At 33.0% G+C, this 25,368-nt stretch overlaps 2 protein-coding genes across 3 annotated transcripts; one reads left to right on the forward strand and one right to left on the reverse strand.

Moving 5' to 3' along the window:
* Positions 1–16,416: 16,416 nt before the first annotated feature.
* LOC121988626 (60S ribosomal protein L10a-like) lies at positions 16,417–20,603 on the forward strand. Of its 2 annotated transcripts, none has more exons than XM_042542154.1 (6): positions 16,417–16,560; positions 16,765–16,800; positions 18,167–18,386; positions 18,848–19,013; positions 19,721–19,926; positions 20,365–20,603. In XM_042542154.1, exons 2-6 carry the CDS (start codon positions 16,796–16,798, stop codon positions 20,416–20,418), a joined length of 651 nt encoding a protein of 216 aa, XP_042398088.1. In that variant the 5' UTR covers positions 16,417–16,560; positions 16,765–16,795; the 3' UTR covers positions 20,419–20,603. The 2 variants fall into 2 exon arrangements, with proteins under 2 accessions (XP_042398088.1, XP_042398089.1); XM_042542155.1 differs by having other exon boundaries at positions 16,514–16,560; positions 16,732–16,800.
* A 2,276-nt stretch (positions 20,604–22,879) lies between these two features.
* Positions 22,880–24,235, reverse strand: LOC121991316 (disease resistance RPP8-like protein 3). The gene is made up of 4 exons (XM_042545328.1): positions 24,207–24,235; positions 23,835–23,956; positions 23,433–23,754; positions 22,880–23,339 (listed from the first exon to the last, which is right to left on the reverse strand). The coding sequence occupies exons 1-4, from the start codon at positions 24,233–24,235 to the stop codon at positions 22,880–22,882; spliced, it is 933 nt and encodes a 310-aa protein (XP_042401262.1).
* Positions 24,236–25,368: the final 1,133 nt, after the last annotated feature.

Genomic DNA, 25,368 nt, shown 5'->3' on the forward strand with positions numbered 1-25,368 from the left:
AGATGAGTATAATTGATATTTTTTAAAATAGATAATTGATGATGAAAGGAAAAGACCTTTGAGAGGATTATTGATGAGGAAGGAAAAGAGCACGAGATATTGAGGAAAAATGATATAATAATATCGATGAAATTCATTAGGGAAAGGCGTAAAATCACTAGAGGTTGTAAGGGCGCATGTTTTTAAAAGATAAATGTGAAAAAGGAGAATCAATTATATTAATAAATAAATAAATAATAATAAAAAATTACAACAAAATAAAATTAAAATAATCTAAAAGAAAAATGGGACAGTTTTTAAAAAATAAATTAAAAGTGAACTTTTTAAAATGAATATAATTAATATTAAAAATTAGGGGCTCTAGTAAAATTGGAGCCCTAAAAATAAATCTTATTAGGCTTTAATGGACTATACTTTCAGCCGGCACTGATGTTCTCTTAGTGATTAAAATCAAAGATGGAATCTAAAAACTAAGAGCAAGTGCTTGATCTTTAGAATAACTTGTCCAATATAAAAATGCATATGATCTTGGAACAAATTTGTAATAATTAAAGAGGGAGGAAAGAGACTCCACTACACTTTCCACTGCACTTTGAAAAGTGGCGTTAGAGCTTGCAAGTCATTTCTTGTCCCAACAGAATGAATAAAACTAAAAGCAGAAGATATAGAAATCTTCCATGTTACTTGTTTTAGTAAAAGACGCCAAATGCACATCTTTAAGGGAAAGGAACGTGATATTGACGGAAAAGTATCGAGGAGTTGTGATAGTTTTTAATTAGTTCTTAGTTGTAGAATATTGCAAGTTGAAATACTATTAGAAGGCTTAACTGGATGCCAATTTCATTGTTTAATTGGACTACAAATGAGTACGACGGAACTTGCACACCGGTTAGAGTTCGGTTGAGCTTGAATTAATTTGAATTCGGTGGACTTTACGTCGAACTAGAGTTGAATAAGGGGAAAGGGAGGGGAGTTAGAAGGTTTTCGTTTCGTTTCTATTATTATTTCTTTCATTTTTCCCCATAAACCTTGTCGCTTTCTTTCCTTGAAGCCTATTTATCATTGATGTGGCGGAGGTGGCGGAGGCCACGTGGAAGGTTCAGGACAGTCGACACGGATTTCAATTTAAGACGGAACTCGGGTCAAGTCTGTCTCGCTTACGATGAACTCAAGTCCAGTCAAACCAACTCTACCAAGTTCAACTGTAGTCAACTAGGCCCAAGACTCGATCAACATGCTTGGATTGAGTCAACCAACTCAATCCATTGGAGACCTTGCATTACTTGCCTTGATAGTTGTTGACGAGAAAGCTATCAATCTGATAGTTACCGATCCTATCATAAAGCTACAACAATCGATCCGATAAAAATTGACCCAACCGAAATCATTCGGAGAAGAGTCAATCTAACACACATCTGACCTATCAAAAGTGCTCGCCCATGACATTAAAGAGACAACTCATCTCTTAATCTTGGATCAGATCAATTACCTTCCATATTAACCTCTTTTTAAAAAAAAAATCAAGTGCATCAATTTTGCAAAATTTACATGTGGAAGTAAAAAAAAAAAATCTAGCAGGAGCACTGCATCAATTAAGTAGACTTTTGTACAAGTGTAAAAACAGCCTAACATGTTTTGAATATTTTTTTTTTTTTGGTATGATATATGTTTAGAGTTCATCATCATCATCATCATCATCATCATCATCATCATCATCATCATCATCATCATCATCATCATCATCTTAATCTTAACCTTTTATTAAATAATTTTAATGAATTATAAAATAAAATTACATTAATGTCTTTTTTTACTTTGAAAATAATTTAAGACTTATTAGTAATTTTTTCTAATTATTTTTTATATAAAAAATATGCACTGCAATGGTTCTCTTTAATCTCACATCTTGGGATTAAAAACACCACAAACAGAGAAACTATTATAAATACCTTGGGATAACGACGTTAGAAATCATATCTTTCTCGATCTTTTGGTTAAAATCAAATATTTGTAGGATCAAAAAGACACTAGAGAAGAGGGGTGAATAGCATTCATCGTTTTTTCTAAAATCACAAGTTAAAATAAACGCAGCGGAAAAGAGAAAGGAAAAAGAGCAAGTGCTAACACAAGTAATTTTTTACTTAGTTTGAAACTTTCGACGACTCCTACTCTAAGGTTCGCACACATTGAGTGTTTTCATTGGACAATCACTATAAGTTCGAAGGATTACAAAAAGTTAAGAACAGTGCATGAATAATAAAAGAATACCAACAACAAAATGCGAAAAAGCTTGATTGCTGGTTGTAGGAGTAGTCTTTCGATGTCGTAAGAGCCTTCTTGGAATAGTGCGCAAAACCAAAAGTAGGAGCGAATGTTCTGCTGAGACTGCTATTCGAAGCTTGTTATATAGCCACCCTCGGTCCTAGACCACCCTCAGGTGCTTGGACCATTGACGATGTGGCTTCACCTTGGCGAAACTCAATCTCTAAAATCTCATCCATCTCTGGGCACCCAGACTAGTCTGAGCGCTTGGACCTGACGTTTGTCGGCCAATCGATGTGTGCCACCTCAACCAATTGTCCGTTTACCTGGGAGTCTAGACCACCTCCGAGCGCTTGGACATCTGAGCGCCTAGACTATGTCCGAGAGCCTAGACCGTGTCCGGGCGTCCGAACTCTCTTTTTCTAGTTTTTTTATTTCTTGCATCATAAGGTTAGTACAACAAACAATAACATGAAAAGAGGAGTAGTAATATATTTGACAGTCTCCGGACTGCCCAGTTCTGACTTTGAGTTTCGCTGAAATCCTAGATCGGGCCAACGCCTACTATTTCCTTAACTGGTAACGCGTCCTCACTGGATGTCTCCTCTGGTTGCTTGCCTTTACTTACCATTTGTGGACTTAGTTGACCTTGATCTCTTGACCCACTAGGTCTTCCTATCAGATACCCTATCTAGACTTTAGCCAATTGTCTAGTCCTCCCCGACCCAACTGGACTTCCTACTAACTGTTTAATTGTCATGCCTCGAGGGTATACTTGTCCACCAAACCAGACGGTATTCCCTAGTGACAATATGAGAAATACGATATCGAACTCAGATCAAGCAAATTAAGTATCGATGCAAAATAAAAACGTGCTAACTTTTTAAATACCAATGCATGTGCATGGGAACATACTAATCTACACAAGATAATAATTATACTAATATTACAAAGCCTCATCGATTCAATGAAGGAAAGAAAATATTAAGTAGCAACAGCGGAATAAAAAAATGAAACAACTCAAACAGAAATTCAAACTTGAGTGAGATCGATAGCCAGGACCTCTAAGTGACACGAAACATCCTCTACATGTTAACCTAAAAATAAAGAGGTAGTGAGTACAATAAATCAGTGGATATAGGAAGATAGTGTATGAATACTATAGTGTAAGGAGATCAAAGGATGCAGTCTCAATAAAATACTTGCTACAAAGTAAGAGTGTCATTATAATCATCTACTAATCAAATCATAACCAATATCATAACTCTCTAACATGCTCAATCAAGTATAACCAATAAATCGGGAGTATATATTATACCTTCAAACCTGCATGAACTAATGCATACCAACATATAACAAGCTCTGACTAGCACAACATGCTAGCATGAATAGGTCTTGTGGCCAGGTCAGGATATATTACTAGTCATTGTCCGCGAGATAATGCTCTACCATGAATGATCCCATAGGCGAACAGGATGAGATAGCTATTTAGCTCATCAACCACTGATTGCAAGAGAACGTTCTATCATGGATGGTCCCATGGACAATCAGGGTATGTAAACAATCACTGCCTGTAGGAGAACACTTTACCACGGATGATCCCATGAGTAGACAGGATGTATAAATAACCACTTTCTATGGGAGAACACTCTACCATGGATGGTCCTGTGGATAGGTAAGGTATATACATGGCTATCTAGCTATGGACTACAGGAGAATACGCTATCATAGATGGTCACATGGATAGTCATATGCATCATAATCACTAACAACTTTTTCAACCATGAAGGGGAGACAATAGTCAAACAGGGTATACTAACGGTCACTAATGACTCTCTCAACCATGAATGAGAGACAATAGTCGTCAAGATATAACTGTTGGTGCATTTGGAACTATTGTGGAGGTGCCTTGGGGGAGGTTGAAGGCGTCATCCACAACCTATATAAGCCCTGTTTGAGCAGCATTCAAGACACAACTCTTCTACAAGCTTCTACACGTCCATTTGGAGTTTTGACTGCCATAGCTTCCTGCTACTACTCTGCTATAGCGTTGCGACATTCTCTGTGCCTTCCTTCATTCTCTCAACAGAGTGCTTCCTTCTCCTCTCAATAACAGTGCAGACCTGGCTCATCTCCTTTCCTTTCCATAAGCCAAAGCTAAGCTCTCGTCTCCTTCCCTCTCAGCAACAACCCAGGAAGCTCAATCAAAGGTAAGCAACTTATTTTTTTCCAGTTCCACAAAAAATATTTTATCAAATCCTCTGAGGCGATTGTTGCCTCGCCAAGCAGTGTCGCCTCGCTTGTAGGCAGCGATGTCACTTCTCATGAAGCTATCATTGCCCGCAAGGTAGGCGGCGTCGCCACTCATGAAGGCAGCGCCGCCTGTTCATGAAGCTATCATTGGTCGCCTGTTCGCCACTCATGTTATTTTTGATTTATTTGTAATGCTAGCTTTGACTCCTTTTATAGTTTAATTGCTTCATTTGTATCACCTTTGAACTTTGAATGGTATATTCAATTTCTGATGCTACACACTTTGTTATGAATATGTTACAGAACATGCTGGAAGCATTAACAATGTGAACACTTTCCGATTTAATTACTTTATTTGTATCACCTATTGTTCCCACTATTAATTTTTTTAACATGCATATTTGTTAACTATTAGTAATTATTTTGTTATCCTTAATTTCTTTTCCAAATGCTTGAAACTTCTAATATTCACTCAATAACTATCATTTTTTAGCATTACAAAACATGTTGCCTATCAATTTGGTGCAGATTTTTTTTTAGCAAGAATTCATATTTGTAAAAGGAAAATACCGGAATGGATTAGTTTTCCAATGATCGGTTCAATGAAAAATATAATGTTGGAGTTGAATAATTTTTGAATTATGCTTTTAAGAAGATAAGTGAAGAAAATAGTATTCAGTGTCAAGTGTAATAACACTGATTATGGATCTCCTTAAGTAATTGAAATGCGTCTAAATGTGAATGGAATAATACCAAATTATACAACTTGGTATCACTATGGCGAAAGGTTTGGTAAGTCTTCATCTGATGACGAAGAATCGGAAGGAAGTGATTATGATGAAATCTTAAGGGATTTATATCCTGACATGGATGGTTTTGATAGAAGTGGATTGGAAATTAGTTCATCAAAGAATAAGAATGGAGAGGAATCGAATGACGAAGCAAAGACATTTTACAAATTGTTAAAGGACTCTGAGCAATCAACTTATCCAGGTTGTGACACCTCAAAATTATCTATGCTTGTCAAGCTATTACTATACACATTAAGAGTATTGGTCGATGGAGTAATGAATCATTTGATATGTTGCTACAATTATTGAAACAAATACTTTCAATCGATTCTAATTTGCCAGAATCCTATTATGATGTCAAAAAAATTATTAAAGATCTTGGTCTCTAGCTCTTATCAAAAAATAGATGTGTGTATCAATGATTGTATGTTGTATTGGAAGGAAGAAGAGGAGTCTAACATGTGCAAAATATGTGGTGCTTCTAAATGGAAAGACAATAGTCATACTTGAGAAACCAAAGTTTGAGATAACGATAAGAAATTAGCAGTGAAGACCATGTGTTACTTTCCTTTAAAGCCAAGGCTTCAAAGGTTATTCATATCTAAAAAGATTGCTTCTTTTATGAGATGGCATCATGAAAAAAGAGTGGAGGATAGAGTGATTAGACATCCAGCTGATTCTTTAGCATGGAAGTCATTTGATGATCTGCATAAAGATTTTTCCATTGAACCTCAAAATGTATGACTTGGTCTTCCTAGTGATGGTTTCCAACCATTTACTCATTTAAAAAAATTCATACAGCATTTGGCCAGTAATACTCATTCCATACAATTTACCTCCATGGGTGTGCATGAAAGAATCTAATTTTATTCTTTCAAGTCTAATATCAGGTCCCGAGGGTCCAAGAGATGCTATCGATGTCTATCTTAAACCTTTGATAGAAGAGTTGAAGGAGTTGTGGGAACTAGGTGTCGAAACATTGGATGCTTCAACTCGCTAAAATTTTAAATTGCATGCATCTTTATTGTAGAAAATCAATGATTTCCTGCATATGGTAATCTGTCTGGCTAAAGTACCAAAGGTAAGATGGCATGTCCTTGTTGTAATAAAGACACTTGTTCTATGAGGTTAGCTAATAGTAAAAAACAATGTTATATGGGTCATCGACATTATCTTCATAGCATCCACAAATGGAGAAAAAATAAAAGTTTGTTTGATGAAACTAAAGAGGTAAGACAACCGCTACTCTCACTTTCAGGTGGTGATGTGCTTGCTGAAGTGAATAATCTTGAAGGAATCATCTTAACTAAAGATGTTAAAAGAAAGGTGAAAATATCACATAAAAAAGAGGTGATAATTGGAATAAAAAAAGTATTTTCATATATATATATATATATATATATATATATATATGTTGTAATGCAGAGAGTACTCTAAACATCAAAAAAATGATACACAACTATCAAATGACGACTGGAATAGCAATTTTATTAGTTGGTTTAAAAAAGAAAGTAAGTGATTCTATTGTTATAAATTATTTAGTATCGAACAAGATAATTTGTTCATGTTATTTACATTGTAATTTATTTGTAGGTTGGAAAAAATGAAAAAGCAAGACTAACACACTAAATATGATGAGCTGCTATCTTTGTGTCGTGATCCTTTAATGTATGCTACATGTTTCAGTGGTTATGTTGTCAATGGATATAGGTTTTGAATTGAAGCTCGTGGCAATGGATGTAGAACACAAAATTCTGGGGTGTGTGTATTCAGTGATATAGGTACTAAGAAGAATTATATTGATTATTATGGAGTGTTGAGAAAGATTTTTAAACTACAGTATCTTGATGGAAAATGAGTGGTTTTATTTCGATGTAGATGGTTTGATGTGCATGATAATGAGAAAGGAGCCAAAATAGATGAATATGGATTCACTAGCATTAATTGCCATCGTATTTTGAAAACAAACGAACCCTTTATTCTGGCCAATCAAGCTTCACAAGTGTTTTATGTCATTGATAACATCAATAAAGGTTGGCATGTTGTTGTTAAGACACAACCTCGAGATGTATATGAGATGCCACAACCAACAAAGGATGAAGGCAATAATGTTCGTGAATAAAATTTGTATGATGAAGATTGCATCTCATATATCCGTTTGATATATATGTCTGGTCTGTATGATGAAGATTGTTCTGTAGGTGTATTTTTGTCCTTTTGATGTATTTTTTTTTATTTTGTTGGTGAGTTGCATGTTTTCACAATCAAACAAACAAAAAAGTAGTGTCAACCTATCATATTTGTTTTTTTAATGATATTATCATTTGATAAATATGCCTATTTTTTTTATGTGTGAGTGGCTCATTTCATATTTTTTACTATTTTACTAATCTATTCATGTTATCCATGGATTTGTATGTAGCAGGTGTTGATCGTGTGATTTGTCCATGCGAAGCATTTGAATGTGATAGACAAGTTGATGTGTTTGTAATTGTGAGTGCATAGATTGTGAAAGAAACATTACAATGGATGACATGTGTTAATGTGAAGTAGGGCTTTAGGTGTGAACACAATTCTGTAGGTGGATTTATGTCCATTTGATGTATTGTTTTGTGGTCTTGTTGGTGGGTTGCATGTCTTCACAATCAAACAAACAAAAAGGTAGTGTCCACCTATTATATTTGTTTTTTTTATAATATTCTCATTTGATAAATATGTCCATTTGTTTATGTGTGAGTGGCTCATTTCTTGGTCTTAATATTTGTACTAATCTCTTCATGTTATCCGTGGATTTGTACGTAGCAGGTGTTGGTCATGTGATTTGTCCGTGCGAAGCATTTGAATGTGATAGACAAGTTGATGTGTTTGTAATTATGAGTGTATGGATTGTGAATGAAGCATTACAATAGATGACATGTGTCCATGTGAAGTAGGATTTTAACACTTCACATTTTAGGTGTGAACACAATTCTATAGGTGGGCTTATGTCCGTTTGATATATTGTTTTGTGGTTTTGTTGTGTTGCATGTCTTCACAATCAAACATGTTGGTGCAGCGGGGCCGACAAGAGGGGAGGGGTGAATTACCTGTAATAAAAAAACTACCCTCCTCGTACTTTCAACTTTAAAATAGCAACAATAATAAAATAAAATAACAAAAAAGAAGAGACAAAAGAAATTTAACTTGGTTACAACCTAGGTGGTTGTTAATCCAAGGCGGTTAAACAGCTCCACTAGAAACATCTCCTTCACTGTAGGTGGAGAAGCTTTTTTACACACTAAGAAACCTCAAGAGTTGCTAAGAATTATATATAGAGTTGAATGAATAATTTCCTAGCTCCAGGGGCCTTTATATAGCTCATGGAAATTTTATCTTGAGTATTAAGGGCGCCTCTAAAGGGTTTGAGGGCGTCTCCAAGTGGATAAGCGGATAAAACTTTATTTGCGCACAAACGGTCAGATTGACCCAGTTGAAGCGCCCTCAAAGGCATTAAGGGTGCCCTCAATGCTGTTGAGGTGGAAATGCAGGGGGAAATGCATCCGCCTACAAAAGTATAGGTGGAATTTGAAGTCTACAAGTTGAAGAGCAAAAAGCATAATACATCGACAATCAAGGAAGAATTGGTAAACCTCTAAACTTTATGCAGACATTGTAATTTATGACTCTTGCAATTTTTTAGGTCACATCCTCTAACTTTAAATGAAAATATATTGATACGCTTGTAAAAAGTTTTTTTTCCTTTCAAAAGGTGGAATTTCAGCTCATACTCTTATTGTGTATTTTGAGAAAGATGAATGGAAAGAAAGAGACTTTACAGAAGATAGTTCTTTCTTGGATATCTTGAACATATGTAAAAAGTTCATTGACATATATTCTGTTGGTTTCAAAGTCACAAATGGGGATGGTAAGCCATTGAGAAATGATAAAGATTTATTGGCTATACTGAAAGCACATGAAGACGTGGAGAATATAGAGATTTATGTACATGTGGATGAAACTGCCCAACCATTAATCTTCAAAATGCCTCAAGACAATCCAACCTAGCGCTAATAAAGAGTTATTTATTTTGAGTTTTTTTTGTGTTTCTCTTTATTAGTGATTTATTTTCTTTAAATTTGTACAGATTCTATCCCAAGAGTTCCAAGAGTGAGAGATATCACGATATTAGGTGATTTTAAGACAAATGAGAAAGTCATAATACGAGGGGATATGATAAACGGAACTGAACAAGCTAGTACAGTTCAATGGTTTATAACTGTTTCGAAGAACTTTGATATCGAGACTAGCTTTCAAGCTATCAGTAAATGTACGATCAACAAGGCAAGTTATTGGCTATATAATAATTTAAATATTCCATGAACCATCATATATTATTGTAATTATATGATTTCTCTAATTATGATTTTCAAATACCAATTGAGGTTGTTGGTCATTATCTTGTTGCTAAATTTACACCTGTCACTGAAGATGGTGAAAGTGATGAATCGAGGTTTGCTATTACACATAAATATGTTGATCGTAAGTATATTTGAAATGTAGTGAATTATGAGTTTTCTATGGATTTCAAATTGAACTCTTGATACAATTATTTATTACTTTAATTCATTGAATAGATTCAGCACCTAAAAAGGTGAGAAAAGTTAGAGGAAAAAATAAGAATAAGAAAATTGCAGCTCTAAAAAGTGAAGAAAAGATAGAGATCAAATTCTGCAACAATCATGCAGTGGGAAAAAATCATAGCTATTGGTCAAACACTTGGGGAAAATTGTGCGCGACAAGCATATCTGCCCTATACAAGTGAAAACATGGAAGGAGTTGACTGAATTGGACAAGCAACACATGTGGGATGCGGTAAAGGTAGGTGAATTTTATTACTATATTAGTAAACGTGAATTACATTACTACATTACTGCATGCCCATAGATTTATAAATGTGAATTACATCAATCATTGATTGGTAAACGTGCATTTTTTTTTTAGTTCTTTTTTCATTCATTGATTGGTGATCGTACATTGCTACATTACTGCATGCCCATAGATTAGTAAACGTTATTGATCCGGTGGTAAGGACGGGGGACCCTCGTTGACGGGAGGTCAATGGTAAGAGGGTCAACCCCAATGTTGTGCCGATCGGATAGAGGTCGCGCCGAGCGGAGTGGCGAGTCGACCGGACATCTGGCCAAGGTCTCCCCAAGGACGTGCTGATCGGACAGAGGTCGCGCCGAGCGGAGTGGCGGGCCGACCGGACATCCGGCCAAGGGTCTCCCGGACCATACGGAAGATAACCCGACCAGGGGTTGGATTTCTGATGCTCAAGGTAAAAGGGGCTATGGGCCGGGCGGACAGGCCACTCGGCCGAGCCGCAGGACAATAAAGTGCAATTCCATCCGAGCACATGAGCAGGGCCTCCCGGAGCCCATGAGCGCCGAGCGGCTGGCCCGCTCGGCCCGGGAACAAGTAAGAGCGTTAGGAGACAAAAATGACAACTGATAACTTCGTCCTCGAGACACCTGCTGCCGACAAACAGCATGGTCGGCGGCTGGAGTGGACAGAGTATCGTATGGTGGAAGCTTCCACCGTCACATCCGGGATATGCTCGGACGATTGCGGAATGACGTCAGACATGTTTTTTTGACACGACCTATTGAGGTATGTTTGGGGAAGCGTGCACGCATCGAGAAGTGTGCCCGCGTCTCTCCGGGGTCCTATATAAGAACCCCCAGACTTCGACGGAGGTATGCAATCTTGATCACTGTAGCCACAGTAGCGTTACTTTGCTCTTCTTCTTCGCTGCCTGACTTGAGCGTCTGAGGGACGTCGCCGGGAAACCCCTCCCGGCTCGGCTTCTTTGCAGATCCGCCGGAGATCCACTTCACCAATCGAAGATAGCGGAGAGTGCCACATCCCCAGTGTCCATCGACTCAGCGTGCGGACAGGATCAGTTATAGTAATGAAGTTTGAGGTTTTTCTCTTGAATGAAGTATGGTGTATTATGAATATGTTGCAGGAATGCTTTTTTAATCGTAGCATAGAATTATATCGTGAGCATACTTTGGAGCATATAAGTGCTTTGTGGACAACATGGAGGTCATCCTTGAATGTAAATTATGTGAGACTTTGTAAAACTAAAGTTGAAGTTTAAAAAAATGTGCCAAAAGGGTTTAATGCTAAAAATGGGAATGACTTGTCATTAATAAGTTCTTAATTGATGAGTTTCAGGTATAATAATGTTGGTTCAAAGTGTTATAAGAAATATTTTCATTTTGCAGTTAAATTGTACTAATGTAAGTGTTGATTGCAATATTAGTTTGTGATTTATGTTGAAAACAATAACCAGAATTCAAATAATCGGGTAAACTGAGTAATACCTCATCGAACTGGAATGTATGGTATTAATTTTAATGACGGTATGGTATTATTTAATTTTCATCACTAAAAATATTACAACAATAAGGACGGGATACCTTTATTGTCATTAATTACTTTTACCTAGGAGGATAGTGATGAAGGTCCATGACGGACAAATTCCCCTCATTATAATTATTTGATGACAGGTTTTGAACATTTAATGACGATATTTTTTGTCACTATAGATCTAATGATCTATTTTCTTATAGTGCAAGTCTTTTAGTTCTGCACACTTGGTAACAAGATCAGACAACACAACTTCTAACTTTAGTAAATTTGTTATTCATCAAAATCTAAGTTAGACCATTGATGTCAATTACACCAATAATCTCCCCCTTTATGATGTAATGACAAACTAAGCTAATATTAGAAAAATATTCAAGAATAAAAACAATACTAGCATGTATAACAAAATAATTTCAACTATTATTTTCTTTTTTAAACATTTTTTTTGGATTATAATTTTTCTTATCTTAAACCTTTACTCTCCTCCTTTGATATTCATCAAAAATAGATATACAAATAATAGTCAAGCAAATAAGCAAAAGAATATAATATAGATTTCAGGTCTACATTAGAAAGGGGTTTATAAAGATTTCAAAGATAATTGACATTTAAAGTTTAATATAAATGTCAATAGTTTTCAAAGTAATTTTAAATATTTTTAAAGGATTTTCAGTGAAGTTTTCACAGCGATTTAAAAAATATTTTCCAAGTAAATATTTTTTTCCCATGTATTATGTCCTTTAAGTTGGCATTACTCCTTAATTTGATAGCTTTGGTTATCCTTGTTATTTATAAGGACTTCTACCTAAGTGTCTAAGTGACTTAGTGTGATCTTGAAAAAATTAATATCGGATTAAGTTGATTAAGTTTAATTAATCTATGTTTTAATTAGGTTTAACTTAATTAAAGTTAAATTAAATTTGATACAGCTTAATTTATTAAGTAAAGTTAAATTAAAATTAATTAAGTTGAAGTATAAAGTTGAATAAAGTTAAGGTTTAATTCGATTTATTCTATTAAGAAAAGTTAATTAAACCAAGTTTTTTTAATCAAGGTTGATTAAAATTTTAATTAGGGTCGAATTTTATCAAATTTTAATTAAAGTCAAATTTGAATTAAGGTTGAATTGAAGTTAATTTTTAATTAAATTATAATTTAATTAAAGTAGAGTTAAGATTTTAATTAATGTTAAAGTTGAGGTTTTGATTAAATTTACAGTTAAACTTTGATTAGATTATAAGTTACATTAATTGATAAAATAATTTGATTGAGTTAAATTAAATTAAATTGGATTAGATTTTAATTAGGTTAAATTAAATTTAATTAAATTAAGGTATTAATTAATTAAAGTTAAATTAAAAATTCAATTACTACTAACCAAAATTCTTAATTAAGGTTAAATTATTAAAGTTAAATTGATGTTAAATTTTAATTAAATTGAGTTAATGTTATATTTTTAATTAAATTATAATTTTAATTAAGTTTAATATTTTAATTATGTTGAATTTTTTATTAGGTTACATTAAGGTTTTAATTTAAATTAATGTTTCAGGTTTAATTCAATTAAGTTTTAATTGTTTACTGATTATTTGTTTTTTATGTTAATTATTTTTTATTTGTTTTAAAGATTTTTTACATAAAAAAAATTAAAGGATTTTTCAAAAGATGTTTGAAATACTTTTAAAAGTTTTTTTTAAATGGTTTTTGAAAGATTTTAAAAAGGTTTTTCAAAATAGTTTTTTAAAATAGTTTTAAAAAGTTTTTTTACCATATTTTAAAAGGCTTTTAAAACTCATTTTTAAAGGTTTTAAAATAGTTTTAATTTTTTTTTTAAAAAATAATTTTTAAAATAGTTTTTAAAATTTTTTTGATCATTTTAAAAAGGTTTTTTAAAATAGTTTATCAAAGGTTTTTTAAAAGAATTTTCTAAAATAGTTTTTAAAAGAATTATATATTTTTTTTAAAAAAAAAATTTTAAAATATTTTTAAAATAATTTAAAATTTATTTTTAAAAGAGTTTTTAAAATGGTTTTTAAAAGAATTTGTAAAAGGTTTTTGAAATGAATTTAAAATAATTTTTTAAATGGATATTTAAAAGAACTTTTTAAAGATTATAAAAATATTTTTTAAAAGAATTTTTTAAAAACTATTTTTTTAAAAGATTTTTTTTAAAAAAAATTTAAAAAGGTTTTTAAGTAATTTGTAAAATATTTTTTTAAAAAAAATTTAAAGGATTTTTTTTTTATCTAAAAGTTTTTAATTGAATTGAATTTAAAATTTGATATTTTAATTTACTTTAATTATCTCAACCCATCTAATTGTTCAATGTATTCTTATAGTTTTGTAAGATAATTATGTTGAGTTTTGGAAATGATTTGAACTTGTATTTATATTCAGGTTTAATCATCAGTTAATTAATTATAAATTTTATAAATTATCTTCTAGGCAGTAGTGAGACACAGAGACCTTCTTCGGTGTCAGAACAACGACCACTTTTTAAGATAAAACCTTTTAATAAAATTATTTATTTAATTAACTTACTAAAAAATTGGTCTAACTAGTTTAGGATGTGGCAAGGTAGCTTCAATTATGGTGGCAAAAAAAAGGCGAATACGCTCGCCCCAGCGCTCCCGCCAACCCGTCCCAGGGCCAACACGGAGGAGGTAAATCACGGGCAACTACTAACCTTTGGAATATAAACTAGCACATAAGGGAGACATTAATCTCAGCTCTGTCAAGATTCGAATTCCGGACCTCATGGTGACAACACTTTATGCGCTAACCACTAGATCTATCCGAGGGGACGACGAGGTAGCTTCAATTAGTTTCAAGACCAAGAGGGGTAGATCGTACTCCAATTACTCGTTAGATCATGTTTTGATAACGTACTATTATCTCATCCCATCTTGATACTATGATTGGATAATAATCAAATTATCTTTATAATCTGGTCTTAATTATCCAAACGGGTAAACTATATTTTAGAGGTGTCAACTAATTTGGAGTCTTCTCCTAAATCATATAATTTTTATTTTGTTAAGTTTAATTAAGCATAATTAACTTTTAGTTAATGTTTAATTAATATTTAATTAATTATAATTTAAGTTCAATTTTTTCTTTTTACTTTTGAATTAATTAAGTTGGTTAAATTACCTTGTTTAAAAGATTATATTTAATATGTAAGTTTTTATTAATTTTTAATTTAATAATTTGTTTGAATTATCTTTATATAAAATATTATATTTAATTTTTTTATTAATTTTTAATTTGTTAAATTATTTGAATTATTTTTTTAAAAAAAGTTTATTTTAAATGTTTTAATTTGTATTAATTTTTAATTTCAAATTTATAAGATTTTATTTTGATTTTATCCCAATGTTTGAATTTATCCTTAAATTCATATTTTCTTTGTCTTTTTAAAGTTTATATTATTAGTTAAATAAATTAGATTAACTTTATCTATATTATTAGATTTAAATTTTTAATAATTAAACTATCTTTATATTAGATAGAAATTTCTATATTGATATTATCTATATTATCAAATATTTTATTAATGTATTTATCAATTTTATTTAGATTTATTTTATCATTTTTATATTTTAAATTCAAATTTATCGTAATTTTTAAATTAATTAAGTTATCAATTGTTTCTGAATTTTGAAAATTTTATCAACTAATTTATTTAAATTTAAATTTATTGGATTAATTAAATTTGAATTTTTAAAATTAATTTAATTTTCAGAATTAATGAAATTTTTATAATTAATAATTTTATTTTCTGAATTATTAATTAAATTTATTTTATGTCAATTTAGATTAAGCCTCTGCATGGAGAGATCAGACATCTAATAGGATATTTTGTATCCGTTAAGAATTGACGAATAGTTGACCCAAAGATCTATTAGAATAATCACCCATATAATTATTAATTAATTATGTCAATCCGCGGGAGCAAATAATAATATTATCAAATTATCTAATATTGCAGCAAAAGTTGATTATGTTTATCTAAGATGCTTCTCACAACTCGTCCTTAAGTTATGCGAAGAGAGGTCAATTTATCGTTGATTGCCAAGTGACTAGAGAGTGAGAGGAGTTTTTTTTTTTATCGAAGGTATGTTAAAAGTTGATCACTTATCCTATTATAATAAAATTGTCACTATTTAGCCAATTGACACCCAATGGGGGCTCTAATAATCCAATATAGATCTTTAAGTTGTAGCACGATTTTGATTAGGAGTTTGAGTTAGGGGTGCAAATAAATCAAATTGCTCATGAGCTACTCGTGAACGGTTCAATTAAAACTCGACTCGAGCTTAAAGTTGACTGCGTTCAAGTCTAATTATTATTGGCTCGATGGCGTATCAAACTGAACACGATAGTAATAATATATATTTTTATAATACATAATTTATCATATATAATATATTAATTTATTGATTAAAAATAATAAAAAATAAAAAACTTTGAGCACAAGCTCAAACCCATAATTAAATATCGAACTTAACTCTACCAGCTCAAGCCAATATAAATCAGTCGAACCGAGCTCAAGCACAGCTCCTTTCCTACCCTAGTTTGAGTGCCTAAAATGATTGTATAAAAAGTCTCCAGTCAAGCGGCTCAACTCAAGGCCCGGCCCAGTTTCAGTACGGTTGATTGATATTTATTGAAAAGAATCGTGTCCGTTGATTGATTAAAATCCAATGGTAACCAGTAGCCAACTTGGGAAATTCTAGGGCTTACAAGGGACTCGAGTCTTTATAATCCCGCAGCCTTTTTATCGCTCGCGCGTACTTCGGGAGGCCGGCGGCGATCTCGTACTGCCATCCGCCTCAAGGTACGTATTCCAAGCGATTCATGCTTTCGATGATACTCGTTTCCTAGATCGGGTCTCGAACGCACTCATCGGTGATTGGCTTTTTGTTGTGGATCAATATTCTGTTTCTGTTCCTGTTTTTTGTTGCAAGTTTTTGCTTAAAAATGTGTTTTTTTTGTTTGTTTGATGGAGGTGCTTATTTCTTCATTGTATTATGCTTTGAAGGTTTGAAAGGGGGAAGACGTACACGTGAAAAATGAGGTATTTCAAGCTTCGTTTTATAGCTCTCTTTTGGATGTTGAATTCTGAATTGTTGGAACATGTGTGCATGTGTGTCTCTATGTCTATATCTTTGGGGTGCCAAAACTACTATCAGATTCCTTCCAAAGATAGCACTTTTAACATTCTTTCTCTATCTTTCCACTCTCTAGGAGGATTGTTCCTTTGATGTTATGGCATTCGTTCTAATTTAGAAAATAGTGTACTGATCGCTGAAGAGCATTCTCTTACAAAAAGCCTCATACCGTGCTTCACCAGAATGCATGTTGATTTATAAGCATATGCATAAATATTCAATTATTCTTTTAATTTCTTTATTGGCTTATCTATATGCAGAGAAATATAGAAATCAAGAACATAATAATAAGGGGAAATGCTTGTGTATAGGTATTGGCAAGTATTGAAAAGTTTGGTATTATATGCATTAGTTGTGGGAAATTTGAACTCTCTTTCATTTTAAAAAATCTTGATTAATCTCTTCACCCAGAAATTTATATAATTGTAATTTATGTTATTTTATTTTAATCACCGTCCCCTCAGTCTATGGACTATGCAATGGTTGCAATTTCATATTTCTTGCACATATATATTTTTAAAACCTTCATTAAGAGTTTTCAAACTTAAAACGTACATGTTTGTTTTAATGAAAGTCAAAACTTTTTTGGGTTTCATTTTCTCTAAACCAAATATCATGCCTTTTAACCACACTAAATAATTAACTTAAAATTAATCTCTTACACTTCAATTTACCATGTACTCTAATTTATTTGCTTTTGCTTCTATTGTATGGTCATCAACTTGGCATGAACATCATCCTGCTAAAAACATAAATTATAATAAGAAATTTTGGAAATGATATGAGATGTTAAGAATATGTAAATAAATGAAAGGGTGATACCTTCATCAGTTAAATTATTATTATTTTAAATAGAAGACTTTAGCAACTTTATATTTTGATTTAACATTTCAGAAAGTATAACTACTTTCATATCTATAAAATTATTCCCCAAAAGTTGTGACTGGTTCTGTATTGTTTTACATATTTGATTTATTATATAACATGATCAAATTACAACTCATTTAACATGATACTGCCGGAACTGCCACCCTGCTCATACAATCCCAATTCTTGTTTTTACTATATAGTTTATTAGTGTTTGCCCACTTTTTAATTACATTTAAAAGCTTCACTAGCTTGTTGCGCATGATGTTTCTGGTTTCCTTCTTCTGTTGTTTATATACATATATGGTTATTTAAAGATTTAACTGTTTAAATTTTCATCATCATTTAAATTTTTAATTTTTTCATGTTTTTATTAACTTTTCCAAAAATGATGTCACTACACAGCAAGTTGCAGAGTGATGTACTCAGGGAAGCAATCTCTCAGATTGTTGGTGATTCTCGAGAGAAGAAGCGCAATTTCACAGAAACAATTGAGTTGCAAATTGGTCTGAAAAATTATGATCCTCAAAAAGATAAGCGATTCAGTGGTTCTGTGAAGCTCCCACACATTCCACGCCCTAAAATGAAAGTTTGCATGTTGGGTGATGCACAACATATTGAGGAGGTATTTGTATTGGAAGATTTTGTTATGGTTATCTCTTCGACGCTATTTGTTTATTTTACTTGGATTGTTAGTTGCCTGAACACCATGCTTAGAAACCTAAAATCTTCTTTATAAGTCATTTCAATAAAATTATAATTCATATTGGATGCAATGCTTGAGTTTTTTTTTTTGGCTTATGTTTATTTATGCCCTGCACCGGAATTTGTTTTCCATCTTTTTCAGCATAATTTTATGTAAGTGCTTGTTCGAAATGTAATTTAATAAATGTACTTATAATGTGATTGATATATTTATCTGAACCTATTTCAAAAGATTATTAGTTATTTGTATGTATTCAAAGTATTTTTTGTTTGAGTTTGTACATTCAAATTTATTATGGATTGACTTCTGACCACATTCTGTTGCATCTCCATTTTGCTGCAGCATGTAGTGCTATTATCTAATACTTTTGTCGCTTCCAGGCTGAGAAGATAGGACTTGATTGCATGGATGTTGAAAGTTTGAAAAAGATGAACAAAAATAAGAAGCTTGTCAAGAAACTTGCTAAGAAGTATCATGCTTTCCTCGCATCTGAGGCTATCATTAAGCAGATTCCTCGTCTTCTTGGTCCTGGCCTTAACAAGGCAGGCAAGTATATTTCTTTGAACTTTATGGATTCTAAGACTTGTTAGTCTGTGACAGGAAAGATTCAGTTCACTATGGTTGGTTATTGTGTTCATCTCATCTATACTTCTACAAGAAAATAATCAATTACACATCAATTGGTGACATATGAATGTTGTTCGCTTCTATTTAAAAAAATATGAATCTGTGCAAAGATTAGGAGTTAATGATGTGTTAAAAAAAATAGTAGAATTTCTAAGTTTATGTTTTTTTTTTGTAATAGGTTTAACTTAGTCTGAACCAAAATATTTTTGGCTGACATTTACATATCATTTACGCGCTGAAGTTATTTTCAGTTCAAATGCTTTAATTATCACAATGGATACATTTGGTTGAATATTATAAGAAACTGCATTCCATGATAGTCATTGTGGCAAGAAGTTGATGAATTAACCATCAGATATGTTGTTTTTATTACTCTAACGCAGATTAGAACAGAGTTCTTGGATTCTATTCCCTACTCGTTTCCTCATTCCCTTTTATTCATATTGTTTCTGATTCTTTTGACTTTTTATTACTTCAAATTTAAAAGGTTTGAATTACAATTTTATTCTACACGTGTTTTTGCACGTTAGTTCGCAACAGTGGGATGCGTATTTGTTGTTACTGCATTTGCTCTTATGGTGTCTTTTTTGAGTTATTATCTCTTCTAAATTACTCTTAATTTACAGGGAAATTTCCCACATTGGTTAGTCACCAAGAAACTTTGGAATCTAAAGTCAATGAGACCAAGGCAATGGTAAAATTTCAACTGAAGAAGGTCCTTTGTATGGGTGTTGCCGTGGGCAACGTTGCCATGGAGGAGAAGCATATTTTTCAGAATGTGCAAATGAGCGTGAATTTACTTGTGTCGTTGCTGAAGAAGAACTGGCAAAATGTGAGTTCTCTCTCCCCTTGAATTTTGCGTTTTAAACACCCCTTAGAACGTTTTAGAATCTAGAGCTTCTTTTAGCAGTTATTTTTTTTGTCACCAAAATCATTCTCTGTTCGATGCCTATGGAATGTATCTGATTCTCGGGAATTGAGAAGATACACTTGCTCTATCTATTCTAACACTCAAATTTGCTTAGGTGCACGTCTTCAAAAGTATTATATATTAACCTTCCTTGAAAGCTTGACCTTGGCAGTCAATAGCATGAAATCACAATGAATGATATCTTTGTACTCAGCGAAAGCTTTGTTTTTCTGTTTGCATTTGTTCGAACACTTCTTCGTTGTCTTCAATATGACTTGACCAAAAGCAATCGATGCTTGTGTACTTTGATAACATGGTATTCTAATTTTAGCCTTATCTTTTTCTTTGCTGTGTTCACAGGTGAGATGCTTGTATCTGAAGAGCACAATGGGGAAACCATCTCGCATTTTCTAACTCATAGCTTGCTTGGCTTAAAATTTTTCGTTTGTCAATCATTATGAATGAGCAGAAGCTATGAAAGATTTATTATCTTTTCCCCCTTGAACTAAGTTTAGAACTTTATGTTGTTGCTGTCTTAACATTCCATGGATTTTGAATGATTTGCTATTCAAGCGTGATAAATTTGCTGTTTCATTTAACACAATTTCTTTGGTTGTTCACCTAGTTAATACCTATTATCAGCAGTGGTTTATTTTCAGTCAATATGGTTAAATAATCTCAGTTGCTGGTGATTGCCTAAAGTATTCACGTCTTATTTTCAAGTCTAGTAGTGTTGAGTAGGCCATAAGATTCTTATGACAAGTGTCCTGTCTTATGTTGTTCATTGTTTATTTATTTAATTATTTAGATTTCGTTCGATTAATTGATCTGGAGGAAGGAGGGTTTTTTCTTCTGGGTAAATCTGATTAACTGTTTTTATTAATATTAAATAAATATACTATAGGGTTTCCATTTGATGGGATATGATATGCTGTATCACTTAGTTTTTTTTTTAATTATTTTTAAACTTATATACTATATCCTAAATTTCAAGTTCTAAAAAAATTAATTCATCGGTTGGATGAGTTTGTAGTATATCAAATCCGTCCATTTGGTTGCCCAAATGCCTTGTTAGTTAAGATTAAAATATCTATTTCATTCTTTAAATCATTTATTTGTTAATAAATGAAACAATTTTATTTTGCTTCCTTCAAATTGATTTGTCTTTTATTATTACGATATCTTAATTTATTATCCTTGTATACACCTATTCTTTTATCAATCTTGTAGAAATGTAAGTTTATCATGCTCTAAAATTCCTCAATGAAGACTAAGAACATTAGCCGTAACTGAACCTTTGCAAAATACTCTATTAGTTGATAGAAAATGTTTTTGGAGACGGACCAGTCATCTCTAGGTGGAAGATAGATATTCCAACCGATTGTACTTTTTTTATTCGATAAGCTCAGCCATGCATTTACATACAAGTTGTCAAAGGAAGCCAACCAAATCTCTACGTGTTGCACCATCGGGTTTGGTCATCCCAAAGTACCCCCTCAAAACATGATGACAATGGAAACTTTAATACCTGAGATTTTAATTGTCTGAGTCGCTCTTTATTAAAAAGAGCCTGTTATAACATCTTACTATTATCCTTTTTTTCCACGTGCAATTAAAATAAAATAAAAATAAATGTTACCTATAATTATTTAAATGCATATTGCTGTTCTGTTTTTAGTGAGTTTGAAACATGCAAAATAAAATATGAAATTAAATAATATTTAATATTATTAAAATATAATCAAATAAAAAAATAAATATTATCAATAATCATTTGAACACAATACATCTTATTGTTTTAGTTATAAAAATATCAATTAAGTTTATCTAATTAAGATGTTCAACTATTTTCTTTTTAATAGTTGCATCATCAATCTATTTAATCTTTCTTGTAACATGATTGACCGAAAATATATTTTAATCAACTCCAACTTGTATAACTAACTAATTGTAGTCAATCTTTATTGCTTTCAGTAGCTAATCCTTGTAGCCAATACTTCGTAAGACATTAAGTTCAATTATGCCAATCCTTGTAGCTTTTAGTAGCTAATTGTATTTATATTATTGTGATTTATGACCAACTTACAATAAAAGCAAAATTGTATCCAGTCGAGTTTTTTCTAAGAGCTACTTGGCATGCTCTATGGTCTGAGGATATCGAGTCCTATAATTCCAGTCACCTTTTTACCTGACCTACTGTATATAGAGGGTGGGAGAATGAGTAGTAAAGCCCACATGTTTGATTGATTGTATATGAAGTTGCATTTTGAATAAAAAGCTGGGTTATTAAGACCTGATCGAATGTGTTCTCGACCATCCTTCAAGTAGGCCGGTCTTCTTTTCAACCCAGACGAATAATGAGCGGTCGGATACACACAAAGGGTTGGGGTGCCTTTATGTCCCTCAAGCCCGACCGGTCATTGACAGACTGTCCTTGTATTGAGAGACCTTAGTACTAAGTGAAAAGGTAAGCCTTGTTCAAGGATGTCCCTTTCGCCTATCACCTTTTCTTAACTTAAATCACCATCTCATTTTGACTTTATCTTCCACGTCAATCCAAGATCACACTTTCTATGATTGAGTTTGATTGACAAATGAATTATCTCGTGACACACGATATCACTGAGCAAGTGATAGATATCTTGGCTTACCTCGGCCCAAGAATCACAGATATAACATTAAACAAACTTACATTATTCAAAATCAGCATTAATTGTTTCCAAATTGAGAATTTAACATAATGCATAGTATAAAAATGCACGCCAATATAATGGTAGCACACAGAGTGAGTCGTTGTCTAACTCTTGTGTGCCGTTTGTGCTGTAGATCTGTCTGCTACCATGTACCTCCAGCGTCTTGCAAGCCTTTCCTTCATTCAATTTATTTCAATGCAAGGAATATGCTTGATCTTGTGATAATCTTCTCCAGATTCCTTGTCAACCCTTCTCGCTATCATTTTCATTCCTCTTATGCCAATTTGATTGAGCTCAGTCAATCTTACAAGTCCCTCTGGTAGCAATAGCATTCTCATATTTATGCAGTTCCACAGTCTTAGTTCCCGAAGGAAAGGCATTGCTCCGTCTCCCACTTCCCACTGCTCCAAGGTGCTCAATCTATACAGTTCGATCTCTTGGAGACGAGGAAAACCTCCCTTTGGAAACACCAAAACTCTTCCTACAAATGCATCAGAACGCAATCGAAGAATCTGAAGGTCTGCGAGAGATGCGAGCATTGCAATATCTTCATCCTTTTCCAACCTTGTTTCACTAATAAAGAGAGAGATCAGGTTGGAAAACATCCTGGAATTTTCTTCCTCTATGTGAATCCTTGCAGGCCTTTAGGCATGCACGTATTCTCTTCAGTGAGGAATACATGTCTCAGTGTTCGGATTTTCCAAAATGCATCCGGCAAATGTTGAATCTAAGTACCGTGTATATTGAGAGTCTGCAAGTGGATGAGGTTCCCAATAGATGAAGGTAGCTCCTTCAATTTTGATCGTTCCAAATTTAGATACCTTAACAGGATGCAAGTCCCCAATTTCCTTTGGTAAGTGCTCAAAGGGTAGTTTTTGCAAATCCAAGACCCTGAGGAACTTCGCTCCAGGGGTGGTAACTGCCGGCGTTCTCTGAAAACCTTCATTCGGATAAATTACAAGTGACCGTAGTTTAGTGGTAGAACAGTTCAATGAGATATGGTCGTTGACATTTTCAGTGACACTGAGATATTGTGAGGATTTGGTCTTCTCCTTGTCTGAATTCACGAGAAATATGTTCCAGCTTTGTTTTTGACATCTCTGCTCCTGTAGATCTTATTAGCCAGCGTTGTTTTACCCAAACCACCGGTACCAACAACCGAAAGGGCAACGCGAGCTGTTAAACTAATGTCGAACACTTGCCTTTTGATGTATTTCGTATCTTCATCAAAACCGACAATGTCTTCTTCTAGTTCAAATCTGCAGAGGTAAAGATTTATTAGCATATAATCTTGGGCAAAAAATCAAAGGCCAATTCAAATTATGCAAATCATGGAAACAGCTACGTCTCTTATTACAACAACAACAACACCAACAACAAAATTAAAGTTAAAAAAATTAAAGTTAAAAAGGACACTCCATTAAATTACCTTTGCTTCCGGTGCTACTGAAGCAGCAGTTATAACAAAGTTAAAGATGAGGAAAACGATTGTTAATGAGAAATATTTACCTTCGAGCATGTTGGTTCTTTGTCCGCATCGATCAAACATATATAGAAATAAATTATAACTATTTACAGTGATCTCTCGATGAAATCGAAAAAGAGCCATCGGAAGTCGCTGTTGTCAAAACACGATCACAGGTAACCGAAAAGTGCTTCAAGGTTCACGAGCCAAATCCCTAGCATCTCGGACGTTCTCCTTTGCTGGACCAACATTGATCACCGTCGCCTCTTCCCTTATCCCCCGATTGCTCTTGGACGTCATCATAAATAGCAAGCAAAACATCGGTTACCAATCGATGCTTTGATGGTTGACTTTCAATGGAGGAAGATGAAGGTGAATGGGCACCCCTTCATCTTCCTGACGTTGCAACTAATGCAACGTCGGTTAGAATATATACTAAAAGCCTAGATTTTTGTATAAATATTTATTTTAAAATGAGAATCACATTGGTCAAATGTCTACATTTAGTTAAATGCAGTTGTCCATTTAATTTATATTGTAGATAACATGGTGTGTGGTGTCACACAGAAGATCATGTTATCAGTTCCTTATAAATTATAAATAGAAGCTCACAACCAAGATGGATTAAGGCAAACCATTGGAATGGTTGTAGTGTAATTTAGAACTAATTTATCTTGACTATAAAATTACATTAGTACACTATGTGTGTATAGAGTAGGACCATTTGAGGTTGTTCCTTTTATACTGACTACATAAAAAAACAGAACCTCTGTTATTATGGATGTGCATACTCTTAATCCCGATATAATAACAAGCACATGTACTTAGTATTTATTTCTTTAATTTATCAAAGGGTTAGATTTATTCGTTAAATCAATAGGCCTGATAAGTTAGAAAATAATATTATTTATATGGTGTGTTGTTGATTATAGAAGGAAATCGTGTCCTATTTATTAGGATGATGATGTCCCCTTGAGGAGCTTATAAGGATTGTCATGTAAACCCTGCAGGTGGACTTAGTTCTGACATGACAATGAAGTTAAGTGGTACTACTCTTGGAGCTAGATGTGCTGGTTGCTACTCGGAATACCGTCCTAGTTCCCCTGTACAAAAATTTGTACAAGCATAGAACTATCTTAGCTACCCATGTGTTCTACTAAAGTTAAATTTAGATTGTAAACAATGCTTAACATTATTAGTCCAAAA

The sequence above is a fragment of the Zingiber officinale genome, chromosome 6B, assembly GCF_018446385.1.
Source record: "Zingiber officinale cultivar Zhangliang chromosome 6B, Zo_v1.1, whole genome shotgun sequence".
Lineage (NCBI taxonomy): Eukaryota > Viridiplantae > Streptophyta > Magnoliopsida > Zingiberales > Zingiberaceae > Zingiber > Zingiber officinale.